General features: G+C 40.3%; 1 protein-coding gene across 1 annotated transcript in view; it reads left to right on the forward strand.

Moving 5' to 3' along the window:
- The window catches only part of LOC126243912 (putative inorganic phosphate cotransporter), a 112,644-nt gene extending 103,344 nt beyond the window's left edge, over nucleotides 1-9,300 (forward strand). The window contains exons 8-9 of the mRNA XM_049948198.1: nucleotides 7,862-7,997; nucleotides 8,849-9,300. Of these exons, the coding sequence (XP_049804155.1) occupies nucleotides 7,862-7,997; nucleotides 8,849-8,874 (162 nt within the window). The 3' untranslated portion in view covers nucleotides 8,875-9,300. The remainder of the gene's footprint in view (nucleotides 1-7,861; nucleotides 7,998-8,848) is intronic.
- The last annotated feature ends 9,571 nt before the right edge of the window (nucleotides 9,301-18,871 follow it).

Consider the following 18,871-nt stretch of genomic DNA (forward strand, 5'->3'; position numbering starts at 1 on the left):
TTTCCGCTTTAGGAGCATTTTCCCACACTAAGGAGAAGAGAGTGCCCTGAAACTCTGACCGCTCCTTCGCACTCGTTGACAAGGTGTGAGCGTACAAGCTGTGGTGGGAGTTTAGAGCGGCAGTTTGCTGCCGCAGAGCACGTGGCTGGCGATTGCTATGGGGCCGTGACGAGCGGCTAGTGGTAAGTGGCCTTGGAAAAACCCGTGCGGGCGCTAGGCAGGGGCGTAAATGGTCATGTTTGCGCGTTTGGAGAAATTTAAAAATGGTTCAAATGGCTCTGAGCACTATGGGACTTAACATCTGAGGTCATCAGTCCCCTAGAACTTAGAACTACTTAAACCTAACTACCCTAAGGACATCACACACATCCATGCCCGATGCAGGATTAGAACCTGCGTCCGTAGCGGTCGCGCGGTTCCCGACTGCAGCGCCTGGAACCGCGTGGCCACCGCGGTCGGCGGAGAAATTTATACGCCAGAGAAAAATTGATAAAAACAAAACTAAGAGTGACACAGAAGTGCGAGTTGGCACTCATGGACAGAAAAGTATGTAAAATCAAGTTGTCTAGACGCACCACAAAAATATATAATAATTTAAATGTTACTGTACTCTTAAAAATTGTAAATTTATGGAAGTTCAAAAGCTAATATCTCGGCAATGCTTTGGGCGATTAATATAAACAAAGTGTCTACTGATGTGGCCAGTAGAACTGCATTGAGCAATCATAGTCGATTTAGCAAAACATGTGCCATTTTTGAATGAGAGGTCGGAATATGGGATTCAACTAAGAGAAACTGTGTTTTTGGTATTAAATGTATTTGAAGAGACGAAACTAGCGACAGCATTCTAAAGTTCAAAGAGGTAGATGAGTAATTACACATATATTTTTATTTGTTTATTTATGTTTGTATTAAAAAGTCTGGGAAAAGCAAAATCACGCCACAAGAATATTATTTGTGAGAAAACAGTGGCAGATACAAAAAACTGAACTTTAAATTTTTATTGCCCAGAAATTTCCATATTTTTCAATATATCATACATGTTCTTGTGTATAGTTTTAGAATATTCGTAATTTTTGTCAAACATTGTTTTGAGATAGGCAGTCGAGGGTGGATAAGGCTTCCATCTTTGAGGACAGTTGGTTCTGAGCAACGCTAGGAGCTGGAAGAGCCACACTTCTGGGGGTATAGTAGTGGGTTTGTAGCTCCATTCGAAAGCGATCAAGTGGAGTGCAATATAGTGGTTTAGGATAGCAGATAAGTGTGTAACTTGTGAATTGTGAACAGTCTGCCGAATGCCGTGATTGCAACATATGAATTTTATAGTGAAGTGTTGTAGCAACAGTTGTTAAAGGCCGCTCTTACATAAAAGCCCCTCAGACTGCATTTTAAGTGTTTAGTGAATATACCGAAAAAAAATCTACTTGTTCAAATTATAAATCATCATGAGTTACTCAACATTTTAAATTTCACCGCAATAACTGCTTGCATGGTTTTTTATGTTTTATTTCACCTTAAAAGTTGAGTTTACAACAGGTGTGCCATAGCACTCGGCCACTCGAGCCAAACTATTCAAACTTCAATGTGTAGTGCCCAGTACAGTCGTAAAGGCCACCGACAGAATAGTGTGACTCCTTATGCTGAAAGTCTTCGGCCACCAATGCTGATTATTAATCAAAATTTAAAGTGGTGGCAGGTTTCAAACCCGGGACCAATGACTTTCTGATAACCAATCAAAGACGTTACCTCTAGAGCAAGAAGAGCGCAGTTTTCTGAGGAAGGATGAAGACCTCTTTCAGTACTTTTGGACATGTTGATTCATACATGTGTTCACACAAACAAGAAGTAACCACTTAATAGAGACAGAGACAGGTAGCGAGTCTGGAATTTCTTGATCTAGGGAATGGCTCCACTTGATGGTTTGGTCAGGAACCACGAGAGCTAATGGAGGTCCCTCAGGCATGGTAGGCACGTCACCTTGGTCTACAGGATTGAGGTGCAGGAAGTAACCACATGAGAGAGAGTGAAGATGTTTTCCCAGATATTAGAATCAATGTACGCTGACTTCCAGTCTGTAGTTGGTATTTAGTATCGAAAACGGCAGTTAATATACCATATGTCATTCCATCCCTGAGCGCTTACAGTTATTTCATCATGGGAAGTGGGGGCGGGGGATGCAGAAATCAGCTCTACTCAAGCATGGGAACCATGTCTTCCACAAACTGATTAAGGGGAGATGGATGGTAATTTCAATCCCTTTTCTGCCAATGCTATTTCACCCTTTGAATAGGTACACTTTTCAATAGATCTATAAGTGTTAAAGCAGTTAAATTTTTACTGACTGAACATATATGAATGAACATATCTGCTGAATTTACAAGTAAAATGAACAAAATACCTCTTATGGATTTAAAGAAATACTTTTTTATTTCACTGATAAAATTTCACTTTTTTAGTACATTCCTCATTATAAAACAGTTTTTGTTGGGTTAATGGTTCTCAATTTACTTGTAATAAGTTGTTGCCATCCTGTGTACAAATGGACCCTATTTCATACATGTAATTCAATTAATTTAGAAAATAATGGTACCTGAAAATCAAAAATTGTAGTTTTGGACAAAAATCAATTTAAAGTTTAGGACTGCAATTTTAGTGTATTTATCGATAAGAATTACTTACCACTAACAGTTACCTGGACCATACTGAGCACCATCTGAATCATACTGATTTTCTTTTCCTCTCTTGATTCCTCTTCTTTTCTATCTTGTTTTCCTCATTTTAAATTAGCAATTTCTGATTTGCAGATTCTCTCTTTATCTACCTGCACCAAGGATTTTGCAGTACTTTCACTAGATTCTATGCTCAATATTTCCAAAACATACAGTTTTCTTGTTACACCCTCACTGAAGCATAAAATAGTATCACAAATCTGAAGAAGTACAGTTTTAGATAGCTGAGTCCAAATGACAGAATTCCCACATTCATCTAAATTTTGCGTTTGGCCAAAAAGGCATTTCTACAATGAAGTGTCTTACGAAGATCTCTAAATGTAGGTTTAATTTCATTGATTACTGCTGCAGATAAAGAATATTTGTGGTCACATTTTGCACTTCTCCTGTACTTGCGCCAAGTGTCACGATCGTTCAGACAAAGACAGTGCTGAGGATTTTCATCTGTGGAAATCTTATGGAAAAATATAGTCCATAAGGCTTTTTCATTTTTTCTATATGCCCAACATTTCTTATGGCCAAGCCACAACAATTATGTGATCTATGTATTTCCACATTGGTCAGGCGACCTTTACCAACTATTTTCTTGCCATATTCCAGTAGTATTTTCCACTTTTCTTTTAATAATCTTCTCAACCTGGACACCATTCTCTTCTGGGCATGCTCAGTGCATTCTAATTTAGAAAGTGTGACGTTAGGACCACAGATTTGTTCCATACAGATTCTGTCACAAGCCTTGCGGTCACTGTCCTCTAAATACTGTGTGTGTCTGACACCTCTGTTGGCCACTGAATGATTAAAAATCTTAAAAACTACTGCTAATTCTATCCTACAACTTGGACCAGGATATTTCATCTGACACATATATTCACACTCTCAGTTTCACTGCTACAAATTTTGCATCAAATACCTTGCATGTTTCAAATGCTGTAGGTGTCATGACACCATTTAGTAAAGAGTGGCCACTTTTCTGCCACCTGCCATGAAAGCATGCACAGTATCATCACTTTCATGGTTATTGCTTTTCCTGAGTTCTTCTTCAGCTGCTTCCATCATTGAGACGTTACAAACTTCAGGAACAGCAATTCTAATAATTTTACAGTAAGTCATAAATTTTGCATTTGGATTTGGAATGTCAACTAATGCACATACATTTTGTGATCAAAAGTATCCAGACACCCCGAAAAACATACTTCTCTCATATTAGGTGCATTGTGCGGCCACATACTGCCAGGTACTCCGTATCAGCGACCTCATTAGTCACTAGGCATCGTGAAAGAGCAGAATTGGGCGCTCTGCGGAATTCACAGATTTCGAACGTGTCAGGTAATTGGGTGTCCCTTGAGTCATACATCTGTACGCGAGATTTCCAGACTCCTAAACATCCATAGGTCCACTGCTTCTGATGTGATAGTGAAGTGGAAACATGAAGTGACACGTACAGGACAAAAGCGTACAGGCCGACGTCGTCTGTTGACTGACAGAGACCACCGACAGTTGCAGAGGGTTGTAATGTGTAATAGGCAGACATCTATGCAAACCATCACACAGGAATTTCAAACTGCATCAGGATCCAATGCAAGTATTATGACAGTTAGGCAGGAGGTGAGAAAACCTGTATTTCATGATCGAGCAGCTGCTCATAAGCCACACATCAAATCGGTAATGCCAAATGACGCTTGGTGTATGGAGTGTAGACACTGGTTGACTTAACAGTGGAAAAAGGTTGTGTGGAGTGACGAATCACGGTACACGGTGTAGCGATCTGATGGCAGGGTGTGGGTATGATAAATGCCCAGTGAATGTCATCAGCCAGCATGTGTAGTGCCAACAATAAAATTCGGAGGCAGTGGTATTAAGTTGTGATAGTGTTTTTCATAGAGGGGGCTGGAACCCCTTGTTGTTTTGGGTGGCACTGTCATAGCACAGGCCTACATTGATGTTTTAAGCACCTTCTTGCTTCCCACTGTTGAAGAGCAATCCGGGGATGGCGACTGTATCTTTCAACACGATCGAGCACCTGTTCATAGTGCACGGCCTGTGGCGGAGTGGTTGCATGACAATAACATCAAAAATGGTTCAAATGGCTCTGAGCACTATGGGACTCAACTGCTGTGGTCATCAGTCCCCTAGAACTTAGAACTACTTAAACCTAACCAACCTAAGGACATCACACACATCCATGCCCGAGGCAGGATTCGAACCTGCGACCGTAGCAGTCTCACGGTTCCTGACTGCGCGCCTAGAACCGCGAGACCACCGCGGCCGGCGACAATAACATCCCTGTAATGGACTGGTCTCCGCAGATTCCTCACCTGAGTCCTTTAGAACACCTTATGGATGTTTTGGAACGCCGACTTTGTGCCAGGCCTCACCGACCGACATCGATACCTCTCCTCAGTGCAGCACTCCATGAAGAATGGGCTGCCATTCCCCAAGAAACCTTCCGGCACCTGACTGAATGTATGCGTGAGAGAGTGGAAGCTGTCATCAAGGCTAAGGGTGGGCCAACACCATATTGACTTTCAGCATTACTGATGGAGGGTGCGATTTTAAGCCATCTGTCCATATACTTTTGATCACATAGTGTAAGAGTTTGCCTGCCTCCATCGGTTTAACGATTCATCTGAGAGCATAAACTAGCCTTATGTTTTTCTCATACCAATTATTATTTGTCATTTCTGATGTCATTGTTGTAGCAACTGCACCATAGTTTGTACAATTTTACATCAGGTGAGACACAATCACTTTGTGGAGACAGTGATTCTCTCCCAAGGATACACCACCACCATTTAGTCCGCCACAGTATTTTTGGAAATGAAATCACAGGGCATGCTAAGGGTCAATATTTCCAAATGAGTGTTCATCTCCCCAAGGTGACTGGGAAGAAAACTCCTTGAAGACACTGCAGTTTCTTTCTTGAGGTGCTGATTATCTTTATGTCCAATATTCTTGGTGCCTTTGACCCATCAATCTTATTTACCTTTACGTATTTATTTCCTCTGAATTTCAATTTAGGTGAGAATTTCATTAGTTGCCGCACTTTTATAAAAAGGTGCTAAGCCAGAGAAAATGTAGATCAGCCCATTCTTCACTCGCAAAAATGTTCAAAAAGTACAGCCGATTGCGCTCGTAAACAATGGCAAACATGGTCGGAAAAATGAGAATTGGTAGCAGAGAATGGGTAGGAAACCTTGACGAGATAAAACAATACAAGCAGGAAATAACATAAAAGGAATAAAAGACACCAGTGCATTATTTCTGCATAGTGCAAAAAAGAAGGCATGGAATTTAAATGCCAGATCGCACAGAGCATAGGAAAACCATCATAACTCACAAAAAAGTCGTCATATTTGTAAGAAACAAAAACTGTTTTATGCAGGAAACAGCAGGTATTTCAGATACGAAAAAATCTAAAAATCGGTTTTTTGAGCCCATTTGCCTTCTGTCTCTCCTTAAATAAAGAGTATACAAATTGATTATGTAATATATTATTGAGACTGATTTGAATTTCGTATCATGAGATCTTTCCTCTCAGCACGGAGTGAATCTTTCTGCCATTTTCAAGATGGGGGTGGGGAGAGGGAAAGTGTGGGATGGGGAAGGGGTGGGGGATTTTCCAGTGAAGTGAAAATGGTTTCAGAACTGAACTGGGAAGGGGTGACAAAAAATATCCCTTTCCCAGAAGGGCAGTGGAGGAGGATAGGAAGGGCTCAGAGATTCTCAGAGGGATGGATTTTTCCCAGGGGTTCATAAATGAATTACCATGCCAATAGGTATATCTAGGGAGTGATAAATTAATTTACATAACAGTAGTTTAGTGGAGGGGGTAATTAATTGCTCAATTTAACGATCATATCTGTTTCAAATTGTGAAAGTGGCAGGGGTAAAACACAGGGAGCGAAAGGCTATTTACAGTTTGTACGGTACAGAATCCAGATGGCAGTTATAAGAATCGAGGGACATGAAAGGGAAGCAGTGATTGGGAAGGGAGTGAGACAGGGTTGTAGCCTTTCCCTGATGTTATTCAATCTGTATATTGAGCAAGCAGTAAAGGAAACAAGAAAAATTCGAAGTAGGAATTAAAATTCCTGGAAAAGAAATAAAAACTTTGAGATTCGCCGATGACATTGTAATTTTGTCAGAGACAGCAAAGGACTTGGAAGAGCTGTTGAACGGAATGGTCAGTGTCTTGAAAGGAGGATATAAGATGAACATCAACAAAAACAAAACTAGGATAATGGAATGTAGTCGAATTATGTCGGGTGATGTTGAGGGAATTAGATTAGGAAATGTGAAACTTAAAGTAGTAAAGGAGTTTTGCTCTTTGGGGAGCAAAATAACTGATTATGGTCGAAGTAGAGAGGATATAAAATGTAGACTGGCAATGACAAGGAAAGCGTTTCTGAAGAAGAGAAATTTGTTAACATCGAGTATAGATATAAATGTCAGGAAGTCGTTTATGAAAGTATTTGTACAGAGTGTGGCCATGTATGGAAGTGAAACATGGACGATAAGTAGTTTGGACAAGAAGAGAATAGAAACTTTCGAAATGTGGTGCTACAGAAGAACGCTGAAGATTAGATGGGTAGATCACATAACTAATGAGGAGGTATTGAATAGAATTGGCGAGAAGAGGAGTTTGTAGCACAACTTGACTAGAAGAAGGGCTCGGTTGGTAGGACATGTTCTGAGGCATCAAGGGATCACCATTTTAGTATTGGAGGGCAGCGTGGAGGGTAAAAGTCGTAGAGGGAGACCAAGAGATGAATACACTAAGCAGATTCAGAAGTATGTAGGTTGCAGTAAGTACTGGGAAATGAAGAAGCTTGCACAGGATAGAGTAGCATGGAGAGCTGCATCAAACCAGTCTCAGGACTGAAGACAACAACAACAATAACAACAACATCTGTTTCACATCAAAAGTGTGTCAGAAGTCTTTTTACCCCATTACTTGCGTAACTACTACAGCTGCATTTCTGCACAATTTAGTGAGAAGCCAGTTTTATTTAGTTTGGCTGTGACTTCTGAGCTTGTTAGTTAAAGTAAACTAGTGACTGGAGATCTTTATCATCAACTTGTGAGAACTTTTGTTCCATCAACTTTGAGCTTTTCTGAATTCTTTCCAACAGACCATTCAAGAGTGGAGAATTGTGTTCCTCACGGCAGCTGGAGTCTTCTTCGTGGGCAATCTGATTTTCGTTATTTTCGCTGATGGCGAAGTTCAACCTTGGAACGCCCCTAACTATTCGAGAGGAAAGAACAAAGGTGAGTTCCTTGAATACTTTAGCTCTTGTGCTACTAGATATAAAGTGCTTCTAGAAGTTCTCTCGAAGTTGTTAGTATATTGTCATACTCCGTTAATATTTATCATCAGTTGCCGAATCGTGGTGTTTGGTAACATGTATCTGTATAGTGTTTACATGGGAATGTTTACGTGTGCCAGTTGCCTGCAGTTTGCGCCAGTAATCGTGCACATAGGCGTGAAAATTTTGAGTCCAATCACGTCTAGTTTACTTTTGCAACATGGCGCGCAACTGAATTAATACTTGAGAGCAATCGAGCCGTGGATTTCATTGCACTTCAGAAGGTTGCAGAACGCTTGAATATTGAAATAAGAAGACGGAATTGCCCGTTTCTTCTGGCAGTTCTTGAGGTTTAGTGTGTGCCGGTTGAAACACATTTCGAATCTGTTAATCAGAGTACCCGTAATGTACAAACACATAGTGAAGACGTATAAGCTTTGCTGATATGGTCTCTGGATCTGAGATAACTCTCGCCCTGCGACGAAGAGTCGGTAATGCACCACTGCGTTGGGATGGGTGGTGGCAGCTCTTATTTTGCAGATATAGATCAGTGTGAGTTGCTTTAAGGAACACATTGTGGCCCACGAAACCGTCACCTTTACTGCGGACCAAGACGTCTAAAAACGGCAGGTCTCCATTTTTCTACAAAGCCATATTGAAGCAAATGCTGAGTTGGAACACTTGAGAGTGCTGAGAGCTCTGCGTTTAAATTTGTGTTGTCGGGAAATACTGTACATGACAAGCACTTTTAAACTAGTGGACCATATTGTTAACTCGCAAATAACAAATGAAATTTCTTTTTTTCTTTTCCAGAAACTATAGAAAAGGTTGCAGCTTGAGCAACTCTAAGAGACGCCGCTAGCCACATGGAATACAGTGGGAGAAACAAAAGTTTCTTCACAATAAAACTTTACACATAAAGAAATCACAGGAAAGGACAGCTCTGCAAAACATACACCTTTCCTGCAGCTTGAGTAACACACCAACGTCACTTGGAAGAAACATATTTTATTCGATACCAAATGTATGCATGCCAATTAAAAATGTAGCATCCACATCATATATGCATGAACTACTACACCTACAACAGAAGGCTGAGAGTTATGATACAAGAGAAGTGGCTGTGAACTATAACTTAATCTAACTTAACTTGATGTACCTGAAGAACTTTGATGTATGAAGATGTGATTCCGTCGAGACCAAGAGATCTGAGGAATCCGTAATTATATCTGTGTAAGTGTGAGACGTGGATATTGTTTTTGCATGGCTTGTTTCTGCTTCAGTTTTGAGAAGCGTCTCTCCAGAAGTTGTGATAAGAGTTTACTTCCTATTAGAACAATGTAAGTTTTTCTGTGATATAAAAAATTAATAAACTTCTCTTCAACAGAAACGCCTTTCTATTCAATGACTCTGTTTTACACTATATAGTTCTGAAGACGCCCCACATTAATACTAAGTAAAAGCATTTGAGTATGACCGTAGACACTTGAATATTTTTATTCTACACCGGAAACACTATTGTGATGTCGTGTCCGTAATGCACATCTCTTTTTTTTTGCATTCGTTCACGTAGGGATTGATTGATTGATTCATTCATTCATTGTACCCCATAGGTCACATCGTCAAGGAGAATCATTAGGAATGTGGAAAGAGTGTGCATCAATAGAGAAATTGTCTCCAAATCCAATTTTGAGGGTTGTATTAAAATCATTTAAATCCTCTGTTGTGTGTATTCTTTTATTTATTTATTTAGACGTCAAGTTCCGTAGGACCAACTTGAGGTGCAAATCTCCACAGTCATGGAACGTGTTAATACTTGAAATTGCAACGTAAATGTAATAACAGATAAAATTAAAATATTTATGAACCAAAAAAAAGTCAAGCCGTAAGTTTCAGTAAACGCAATCAATTATACAACAAGAATAAGCTTAATTTTTCAAAGAACTCCTCGACAGAATAGAAGGAGCGACCCATGAGGAAACTCATCAATTTCGATTTGAAAACGTGTGGATTACAGCTAAAACTTTTGAATTCTTGAGGTAGCTTATTGAAAATGGATGCTGTAGTACACTGCACAACGCTTTGCACAAGAGTAAGGAAGTCCGATCCAAACGCAGGTTGGATTTTTGCCGAGTATTGGCTGAGTGAATGCTGCTTTTTCTTGGGAATAAGCTGATGTTGTTAACAGGAAACGACAGTAAAGAATATGTAAATATTAAGAGGCCAATGTCGAAATACCCACACTAGTGAACAGGGGTCGACAAGCGATTCGCGAACGTACACCACTTATTGCTCGAACCGCCCGTTTCTGAGGCAAAAATATCCTTTTAAAATGGGAAGGGTTACCTCAAAATATAATACCATATGACATAAGCGAATGAAAATAAGCAAAGTAGACTAATTTTTGTGTCGAACGATCACTTATTTCGGATACTGTTTGAATAGTAAAAAATGCAGCATTCACTCTTTGAGCAAGATGCTGAATGTTGGCTTTCCACGACAGTTTACTATCTATGTGTACACTTAGAAATTTGAACTTTTTAGTTTCACCAATCATATTCCTATTCTGAGAAATTAAAACGTCGGGTTTTGTTGAACTGGTGTGTTAGAAACAGTAAAAACTGAGTCTTACTGTGATTTAGAGTTAGTTCATTTTCTACACGATTTTAAGTTATGTCATGAACCGCAATATTTGAAACAGAGCCAATGTTGCACACAACATTCTTCACTACCAAGCTAGTGTCATCTGCAAACAGAAATATTTTAGAACTACCCATAATACTAAAGGGCATATCATTTATATAAATACAGAATAGGAGTGGCCCCAACACTGATCCCTGGGACACCGCCCCCCCTCCCCCACTTAACCATGCCCCACTCACACCCCACATCATAGCCATTTTCAGCACTTTGAATAATGACCATTTGCTGTGTGTTGTTAAAGTAGGAGGTGGACCAATTGTGAGCCACAGCCTGTATTCCATAATGGTCCAACTTCTGGAGCAACATTTATTTAAACACAAAATTACAATCTAATGGACGACTTTTTCATTGTATATTTTACTGCATTAACAGCCGGGTACTTTGCTCATACATCATTACACTGTCACCAGACCACGTGCAAAGCATTTGCAACGATTGCTCAGCCTCTTCGACGATTACATTTTTCCTAGTCAATGTTTAGTTCATTTGATTAGCTTTCAACAACATAACTTTCTCAACTTTGTGGAGGTGTAAAATTTTCAGTCTTTATTTGTCGTAAGAAGCTACGTACTGACATTTTAATCTGCTCTCCTTTGCACGGTTTCAAATCTCAGATTTGTATTTTATCCAACATGTACAGAAACGAAAATTCAAAGAATGAATGTCACACCGGTAAGTATATTTGCTCCGACCTGTTTCGGAGATAACTTCATTAGTGTGATTTCTAGTCAGTTGACAGCTTCGTACCTATGTGCTAGTCGCACTTATAACTTATTCTTTATGCAGACACTGTGTACATAAATTGTTGTATTTTCGATTTAAGTGCTCCTTCAGTTTCCCTTCCAAAGAAAAACGGATCAGCTCCTACCTTCCATGGATCAGCTGACCACTGAATAGACAATCCCTTCTGTGAGATCGCCTTTCTTTCATCACTTCGCTACCTACATCAAATGTGGATACATCTCATTTTATAATTTTAAACTTATGCAAAGCCTCTGAACTTTTTTATGATATCTGTCATCGTACCCTAGTGAATTTACCTGGGTAATTAAAACACAAATTTCCTGCTTTCTACTTTTACGTATCTTTTTTTGTAATTTTCGTAATTCCATTCCTTACACGTTTGTACAGATCATGGAAGTATTTAATATCGATCCCTGTTTCTCAGGTGCTTATCTTTAAATGCTGTTCGCCAAGAACCTATTCAGTATTATTAAATTCCTGTTGTTTTGTATAATGAACACTGTTATCTACGGCTTACTTTAAAATCTATGGACAAGTGCAGAGTGTTTACGTAATTTTTATTGCATTTTTTTCATTTATATTAAAACACAGCTACCTAAAACCTGTAGAGAACACCACCTAGTTTGTTGTTAATCTCTGTTTAATCATATTTTATCAATTATTAGGTACAAAACCCTTACTTAGCAGCTCTTTAATTCTTCCACCTTACAGTAAGAGACGTAATATATTAATATCTATCGCATTTTTCTTACATTTATATAAATCCTCTATGCAATAGCGCATTCTTATCGGAGACAACGTGAGTTTTTTAGAGTAACTTCGCTCGCCATTTGTTAAAATAGTTGTTAGTGCTTTCTTGTTGGGTATTACTCTAATGTCGCCTATCATAGCATCGCCCAAACACTATGCGTGCAATGTAATCTAATTTGCGCGTATACGTTAGTACGTGGCCTTATGTTTTAGGGGTAGTGTTAACACACTTCTTTTACTCCCATTCAGTTGACATAACTAATATGCGCGTCGTATCATAGTATAAACGATTTTCTCGTTTATCATGCATCAAAAAAAATTTTCTTCCACTGCAAATATATATCATATGCGTGGTTGCCTACACCTGACAAATAATCTCTCACAACTTCCATAATAAAGATTCCTCGCTTATACTCCACATAAACTTTTCTTTTAGTAGTAGTGCTGTCTGGTCACATTGTTGTCGCTGTTCTTTAAAATATTCATGTATGTTTACATCATATTTTATCATAAGGCTAACCACCTTAATTCATATTTGGCAGAATTTAAAGGTAAGAAATTGATGGAAAAAGCAACTCCTGGTCCTCCAGTTCTCGTCATTTCGTTCATGCCAAACGGTAATCGTGACAATACATCTAGTACTTTATTTTCTGAAGAACCTTTTCTAAAATTAAGTTTTATTAATTGACTATACAGCAGTCTTCTTTCCTCAAGGAAATCTAAGGCCTGATGTTCTCTACATGTGTTGATCTCAAACTCCAAATTAGTGGTTGAAACATTTTTATGCTCCATACAACAGCGAACAATTCTTTCTCTGTAGCTATATAGTTGTTTGAGTTCGTGTTTATTTAGGCCTCTGCTAGCAAAGGCTGTGGTGTTATATTCACTATCTCGGGATGCTATTCAGTTTGGAACAGTTCACGAGCTACACCATATTTGGAAGTGTCTGATGCCAATTTGAATGCTTGATTCAATACAGGGTGTTTTGAAACTTCGGCGGATAACGATTATTTTCGCTGTTATCTTTATGTCGATTCTGTCCTTGAGTGAAATCTCCCCTTTCTTTATTTACTGTGTCTAGACATTCTATAAAAGTTAAGAGATTACTACATTAGTTCATCCTCTCTACTAAATTTCTCTCTGTAAAAAGTAAGGTGATACCAGAGCCGGTACTAAGTTTTTTCCTCTAAGGATTGTGCAAATATTTAGATCTAGTCAAATGCCAGTATAGCCACCCCGTGTACTGATATAGTCCTTAGAAATTACTAAATCCAGAGTTAATTTTTCTTGTGTCTCGGTGACCAATTCTTTCTTTTAAATTTCCCCTGGAAATCATCGCAATTCATCCGAATGAGTGGTTCTCCATTCCGCTTGCGTGAAGATCGAAATGTATTGAATGTATCTCACTATATAGTTCAAATTCGAAAACTGTTTTAACCAATTTTTTTCCATTTCCTTTCTGCACTTGTTCTATCGGATGAGTTGATAACCCAGTTAGATACTGTGGTCTTATTTCTAAATTCCTAGATTTTCTAGCGCTTCCCATAACTTACGAAATTTATGAAGATGTTCAACAGCGTCGTCCACAGAATTAGATGTAGCGCTGGCGGAATCTACTTTTTCACCTTTTGTTCTACTAATACCTGCAAACGCTTCTACAAATTAGCTGCGCTTTTCGGATCACTAGTTATTTCGACAAGTTCCCTATTTTGTTCTAATGCTTCTACACGATTTCACGTCTCTGAGATTTAACTGTTCATGTAAGTAGCTCCAGAGTGGATCGTTCCTCTACGATCGTTTTGTTTTAGCGTCTATTTCTCTAAATTGTTCTGCAACATCCTTCCAGGTCACTATATCGCGTTGTTTTCGTATTACAGTCCGCAAATCCCTAGGTAAACTAACTAAGGTCTCGTCCATATTGTAAAATTAAGTATTTGAAGAGCCTATTTTCGTAGCTATCATGTCTGATTGCTTTAATTCCTCCCACTGAGCTCCAGTGCCATTTTGTAATTCCTCCATTTTCGCTTATTACTCTACTGGCCATTAAAATTGCTATACCAAGAGAAAATGCAGATGTTAAACGGGTAATCATTGGACAAATATATTACACTAGAATTCACATGTGATTACATTTTTGCGCAAGTTGGGTGCATAGATCCTGAGGGACCAGTACCCAGAACAACCTGTAACCTCCCCCTCACTTATCGACCTTAATGACAGTGAAAAATTAAACCGCGTGTACCCAATGGAAATTTGGGAAAAGCAATCGTCAACGAAGTTAATCTGTCGGTAAAGAGGGAGGAAAGGGTTACATCCAAATGAAAGGAAAAATGCAAATGAACTGGTGGAAATTAATTTTGAAAAGGGGTAAAGTTAATAAAGAAAGTAAATGTGCGGCCGTTACGTTAACAATTAACTAGCGGTAATTAGATATTTGAGATTTGGGGGAAATTACGGTCGCCAGTCCTAAGGACAACTGAAAAAGAAAGGTTATTACACATATAATTAGCACTAGAAGCGTGGCAACTGAAGGTTGACACGTGTAGTGTGAAAACTGAAAGTTTGTCAGAAGTAATAAATTTCGCTACACTCTGACTTAATTTAGCAAAAGAATGAATAAAACCGGAAAATTGAAAGTTAATTTAGTGACTGAAATTAATAGTGAGCTTTGTTTCTGAAGCACATCGAAATTCAGTAAAATACGGTTAGTCTTGGGCTACCTCAACAATCGTTTCAAAAGCTACTTGAATCTACGCAATTTAGAAATAAGAGATTTAACTTTGAACTTGAATTAAATGATTCTGAACAATTAACAATAGTAAAATTTAGTACGTACCAAACTGAGCTGCAGTCACAGGTAAGCTAAAATACGGTAACAAAACTTGCACTCTTAATTTGTGCTTGTGTAATCTAAATATTGTAGCCAGCTATGAATACCTTAACTGAAATTAAAGCAGTGAAATCGAATGATATTACTTTAATGCTGGCGTTTGAATTTCAACGACACTCGGGTTCATTCCGGAAAAGGAAGGGACCCTGCTTGGTAATGCAATTGGGACAATGAGCAACAAAGGTTCATGCTAAGTTGCTGTAATTTAGTGAGAAAAATTTAACAGTTTGAAAAGCTGAGGTCTGCCATACAGTTCTAAAACTTTACGTGCTACCAGTCTTCCTTGTTGGTTGGTTGAAGGTTTGAAGTCGTCGATCTAGGTGGCGACAGTCACTCATTGTCGGCCGTCGCTATTGCAGAAGCTGGATGTTGGCGCGCCTTCTTCTCGACACGGTCTCCAGCCGAAACGGGCTCTTGATGTGTGCCAGCTAACGCTTCCCGTCCGCGACACCATGTCAGAAACTAACATAGCAAGTCGAGCGCAATTACATGCTGCCAAACCCCGAAAGCGCGGCAACCCGCGGGAACGTCACACAACATACCTGCTCCACTGCCCTACCTCAGCCAGACTCCCTTCTGCCAGCGCTCCACGCGACAGAGTTAACACTCTCAAAGATCGTAAACACTTTGGTTCTCCACACGACCTATCGATGTAATCGTTCGATAGCATAGTTTTCCCTAGGCAAGACCCAGCTAAAAATACAAATAATATTTACAAAACAAACCAATTATACATCGACATAAATGTACATATATATACAAATAGTAAAAGAATTACAATATATAAAGACACAGAAACGTCATACCTTCAGGTAAAAAAATAAGGAAAAAACTTTATAGTACAATAGATGGAAATAGGAGGATATGCATTTCCGGCGTTACAAACCACCTCTGGCCGTAATAACGGCCCTGATACGCCTGGGAATTGAGTTAAACAGAACTTGAATGGCGTGTACAGGTACAGCTGCCCATCCAGCTTCAACGCGATACCACATTTCATCAAGAGTAGTGACTGGCGTATTGTGACGAGCCAGTTGGTCGGCCACCATTGACCAGACGTTTTCAATTGGTGAGAGATCTGGAGAATGTGCTGGTCAGGGTAGCAGTCGAACATTTTATGTATCCAGAAAGGACCTGCAATATGTGGTCGTGCATTATGCTGCTGATGTGTAGGGTTTCGCAGGGATCGAACGAAGGGTAGAGCGACGGGTCGTAACACATCTGAAATGTAACGTCCACTGTTCAAAGTGCCGTCAATGCGAACAAGAGGTAACCGAGACGTGTAACCAATGGCACCCCATACCATCACGCAGGGTGATAAGCCAGTATGGCGATGATGAATACACGCTTCCAATGTGCGTTCTCTGCGATGTCGCCAAACACGGATGCGACCATCATGATGCTGTAAACAGAACCTGGATTCTTCCGAAAAAATGACGTTTTGCCATTCGTGCACCCAGGTTCGTCGTTGAGTATACCATCGCAGGCGCTCCTGCCTATGATGCAGCGTCAAGGGTAACCGCAGCCATGGTCTCCGAGCTGATAGTCCATGCTGCTGCAAACGTCGTCGAACTGTTTGTGCAAATGGTGGTTGTCTTGCAAACGTCTCCATGTACTGACTCAGAGATCGAGACGTGGCTGCACGATCCGTTACAGCCATGCGGATAAGACTGATAGTGATACGAGGCAGTTGGGATCCAGCACGGCGTTCCGTATTACCCTCCTGAACCCACCAATTCCATATTCTGCTAACAGTGGATCTCGACCAACGCGAGCAGCAATGTCGCGATACGATAAACCGCAATCGCGTTAGGCTACAATACGACCTTTATCAGCGTCGGAAACGTGATGGTACGCATTTCTCCTCGTTACACGAGGCATCACAACAACGTTTCACCTGGCAACGCCGGTCAACTGCTGTTTGTGTATGAGAAATCGGTTGGGAACTTTTCTCATGTCAGCACGTTGTAGGTGTCGCCACCGGCGCCAGCCTTGTGTGAATGCTCTCAAAAGCTAATCATTTGCATTTCACAGCACCTTCTTCCTGTCGGTTAAATTTCACGTCTGTAGCACGTCATCTTCGTGGTGTAGCAATTTTAATGGCCATTAGTGTAACATTTTTAATTCGTCTATTTGTGCTTAAAGGGCATTATTTCTGCTATTTTACATGCAGAAACAGACATACAATGTAGAGAAACTATACATAAACCTAAAAATCCCTTCGCCGATAAGATTACATTCTAACACAGCTGCACAATTAGTGACACACCCTTCTTTCGGCTTCCGCACGAGGAATTGCTAAGAACAGAGTTTCAGGGTTTTGGGTTGACTACAGCTCACTTAATCAGTATCACCGCTAGCTGCACCAGGCTGCTGATACGTCGTGTGGGTACAGCGATGTCTCGATGAGCCGCTATGTTGACGTTGCCGTAATCAGCTGAACAACAACTGTCCTGCGAGGCGAAGCTGCAGCTGCACTCGTAGGCTCGGAATCAGCACGCTGAAATTTTCCGTTTCGTTGACGAAATATGTCTTCACTCATGTGTTGACTTGATTGCTGTGGTCACTAATCTCGTTATTCCTTCTGACGCGATGATTCCCGCTTGTTTGCTTTGCACAAAAAAAACTTACTTTTTCTGAAATATTGTAATGACATTGGGCGGGTACCGACGAACTCGGTATTTTGTCCCCTTCACCAAGTCGGTCAACCTACATTGGGCGACACAACGTTTCTGCTCGCTTCTACATTGTTTCTTGAAAACCCTTTAACCGTCGCTAGAGCTCTCACTTCAGTGCCTGTTATTCGCGTCCTTCACCTTGGGCGCCATAATAAAGTGTTTTCGTCTCAATGTAGAGGTTGTAACTGAGTCAACAACTTCATTAACGATTTGTCGCCCTGATGCTTTTGTGATCACTTCTACCTTGATTATTTTCTTACGGTCGCCGTCAAGTAGTTTATTGATGCTGTGGCCCTGCTATGCAGTGCCACTAATTGTATCTTGTGACTTCTCCATCTGCAGAGGTTCAAGGGCTGTAAGAGATCTCTTAACAAACTGTTCTGTAATTTGCTTATCTCATAAGCAATTACAACGTCGAGTGTACAGATCGTTATTCGATTACTTGTACGTAGCCAAGGTCGTTAATGAGGCTGTCAGAATGTTATCACAAAAGTAAGTGACACATTACCGATTATTCTTCGTTTGTATAAGAATGTAACCATTGCCGCCAGCCCCTCTTATTCTGCGAGTTTGCACGACACATCCAAGCCGCGACGCCGAAGTACGATTAAGCGATCCGGGGCCAAAGAAATGTACGGGCCCTGCAACGAACTTGTGACGTCACACTAGTCGGATTGTTCGCCATACTTCGCAAATGCTCTGCTCCGTGCACGGCTGAAAAAGTACCCCCTAAAGTTCTTAAATTTCTCGTGTGCTATCGAGGGCTATATGCGCTAAACAAGCAATCAAGCATTATTGAACTCGTCTGAAATAGTTTCTGGCTTCCTGTCGGAGACAGCTGCTGGCATTCACAAGACTCGCAGTGTCACGTGCTGTGACGTACGCGCCACTCCCGGGCTGAGACATTATATTGCTCCATCCTTGCTGGATGCTCTGCGCTCACGTTTCTCTCCGCGCATGTGTATACAGATTTTAAAGAAAAACCGTGCGCAGTGGGAAGTTCTTTCTGTACACTACTTTTCTAAATAACCTTTTTCCACGACCATCTTTCAGCGGTTTAATAGGAAGTAG

The sequence above is a fragment of the Schistocerca nitens genome, chromosome 1, assembly GCF_023898315.1.
Source record: "Schistocerca nitens isolate TAMUIC-IGC-003100 chromosome 1, iqSchNite1.1, whole genome shotgun sequence".
Lineage (NCBI taxonomy): Eukaryota > Metazoa > Arthropoda > Insecta > Orthoptera > Acrididae > Schistocerca > Schistocerca nitens.